This window comes from Ostrinia furnacalis, unplaced genomic scaffold (assembly GCF_004193835.3).
Source record: "Ostrinia furnacalis isolate ACB-3 unplaced genomic scaffold, ASM419383v2 OfSCF2810, whole genome shotgun sequence".
NCBI lineage: Eukaryota > Metazoa > Arthropoda > Insecta > Lepidoptera > Crambidae > Ostrinia > Ostrinia furnacalis.
Genome location: NW_021133049.1, coordinates 433,637 through 436,459, shown reverse-complemented (window position 1 = coordinate 436,459; position 2,823 = coordinate 433,637). Strand labels below are relative to the sequence as shown.

General features: G+C 38.3%; 1 protein-coding gene across 1 annotated transcript; it reads right to left on the bottom strand.

The window, feature by feature from the left end:
• Positions 1-324: 324 nt before the first annotated feature.
• Positions 325-2,823, bottom strand: LOC114356494 (sulfotransferase family cytosolic 1B member 1-like). Its single transcript, XM_028309704.1, has 6 exons — positions 2,728-2,823; positions 2,051-2,150; positions 1,611-1,924; positions 1,396-1,490; positions 982-1,174; positions 325-534 (listed from the first exon to the last, which is right to left on the bottom strand). Exons 1-6 carry the CDS (start codon positions 2,774-2,776, stop codon positions 422-424), a joined length of 864 nt encoding a protein of 287 aa, XP_028165505.1. The 5' UTR covers positions 2,777-2,823; the 3' UTR covers positions 325-421.

The window sequence follows — 2,823 nt, the reverse complement described above, 5'->3', positions numbered from 1 at the left end:
TTTCGTGAGCGTCACAAACAAAGCACTAACTACTCCATGAATGGGAGTATTCTAATGGATTTTCAGGAATATACTATTGATAGAGCCTTTTTGTTCCAGCTCAATGAGTAAGATGTGTTAAGGAAAAATATGTCTAGAAATCACTGAAAAAATATCAATAAAAATAAAAATAAAAATAAAAATAACAATGGTACAGCATTGTACTTATACATCACTACGCACTGCACGTTTGCTTCACCTGCTAACCCTTCGCGTCACTTTTGGGAAAAGGGATAGAAGCGTCCTTGCATTGAAAGTTAATTCTGTTTATGTTTTGCCCTTTTATTAGTTTGGTTATAAGTGAAAAATATAATTTGTAAAAGATTCTATTTCACAAAAGAATTGTATAGTTATGATTATATCTGGTGTCGATTGTGTATGGTTAGTCGTGCCCCGGGAAGCGCAGGTCGGTCCCGCGCAGGTTGTCCTCGATCCACTGCTGCGCCTGCGCCGCCATCTGCTCGTCGAAGTGCTCGTGCCAGCCGCCCGCCTTGCCTGGAACGAGATTGTGCATTATGGTATAAATAGCAAAAACTAGGTGGTACCTATTTTAAAGACTCTAAACTATATTACATAATTCACATTTTGTGGCATTCTTTTATAACAATAACGCTCAACAGGTGAAACGTAAAGCAGAGATTTAAGCTTATTTTAGTCAGAGACTAGTTTGAAATCTACCAGGCTTAAATGCATCTTGTTTCAAACTATTTGCATGATATTTCGTTTCAGTAAGATGCAGTTTCCTCATTTTATGTAAGTAGGTATCTCCGTCAATTTTTCTTCACTCGAGATAGTTAGCATCTGTCTAATTTTCTTTTTGGTCATATTAGCCATCTATCTATCAGTTAATTCTAGTAAAGTACGTAATTTAGATGAAATAACACGTCAACAAAAAGTACAATACGTACCTAGAAGAACTTTATTTCATTCTTAGATACTCACCCTTTCGTATAAAAGACACAGTCTTTCCTACATTCATGTCTTCCCATCCCATTTCCTTTAAGGGCTCGTAGTTTACTGACTTATTCTTCTTGAAGTTGTCAAACTTGAGGTGTTCGCTGAGAGCTCTGACTTGCGCCTCGCTTGGCTCCTTTCCTAGAAAACGTGCTACGCGGCGAATGCCGCCGGGCAGGTCCTGAGAATAATAAAATTGATTTGAAGTAGTTACTCTGGATGACCCGCAAATGTGAGTAGTGTGACGAAAACTATACTGCTTATGCTATAGAACTTCTAAGCCTTTGGGTAAGTATCTACACATCGATATTTAGCATCAGAAAAGCAGCGATCCGTTTAGACATAGATTCCATAAATATTGCCAATTTATTGTAACTGATCACTTACAACTTTCATATTTACCTTAATAAGATCTTCATAGAACAAAATAAGCAGGTTAGCGTGATGTCTCTGCCCCCATACTTCTTTCAGGTGTTCAAAGTATGGACTAAAATCCACTGTAAATGTTTATTTAATAACGTTTTGTGGTACAAACTATTACATTGGAAATATATAATTTTTCAATCAGCCTTTTTATGAACTTTTCAGATAAATCTACACTGAATCGTGATACCCACCGTCACCCTTCACGAAAGATTCCCAGAACTGCTTAAAGTTACCGAAGTATCCATAGAAAGCGAAGAGCTTGTAGTGGTAATAGTACGAGACGGCGACGTCCCGCGGGTCGCGCGCCACGTACACCACCCTCGAGGTGGCCAGCAGAGACGGGGGCAGCAGCGACAGAGGCAAGTGAGACTTGAAGAAACGAGGAGAGGGACGATCTGCAGCTAAATAGTTCTCTGAATTTAAGAACATTTTTATATTCTCCTCTTTTTCAGCGGTCATTTCTTTTATTTTTTTCTGTGCCTTATCGTTGTAGATGATATTTCTCCTAAAAAGGAAAATAATTGTTTATCTACAACATAAAAGTTTACGTAAACATAAATTACGAATTAATTTGTTACTTCAATATGCAGCTTAGTTCAATAAAACTGTTCGATATCTTGGCACTACGCACTCTAAAAACGGAAATCTGTTGACTAAAAGAACGGCCTTCGATGTTTCGTAGTCAAAATCATTTGCAACCATCCACACCATTTCTTGGACCCATGTAGTGCCTGCAAATTAAACCCGTTATTCGAATATGTAGGTAGTATTATGTATAGTAGGGTAAAAAGATTATGAGACATGTAGAGGCTCCTTAAGAGCAAAATGACGATTTGTAAGAACTATTTATTAGTCCAAACAAATAAAGAAATTTTGACTTTGACTTTGACTTTATGTAGATTTTTTTTCTAACAATTTGCTACAATATTCCATAGTAAATTCATAATGTTCTACAGCACAAACAGTTAAAGGTACAGTCCGTAGCCGACCACGCAACAGCAGCAGGCGACGTGTCGCCGCGACGCACTGGTTTCTATGTACTTCCACTGAAACATCTTCAGACTACATGTCGTTAAAAAATGTGAGCGTGAAAATGCAAGAGACTGGTTTCTCTGTATTTCTATGGCCACGTGCAAATGATGAGCGCTCGTCACGCGTGTTGCTAAGGTGCAGTAACTGCGTATGGTATTTTATAGAAACAAACAGAAACAAACCAGTATCCTACCTTTTCACGCTCAAAATTGTCAGTCAGTAGGTAAACAGGGAGTGAAAAAAAAAAAGTTCAAACCCAAAAGTCACGCTTCTCACCCGATTTAGGGAAAGTCACTACCCAGATGTCATCCGGCCTGAGTGGCATGTTGTATATTTTCGCTGCTTCTTTCCTATAGCCGCTTTTCAGGAAAT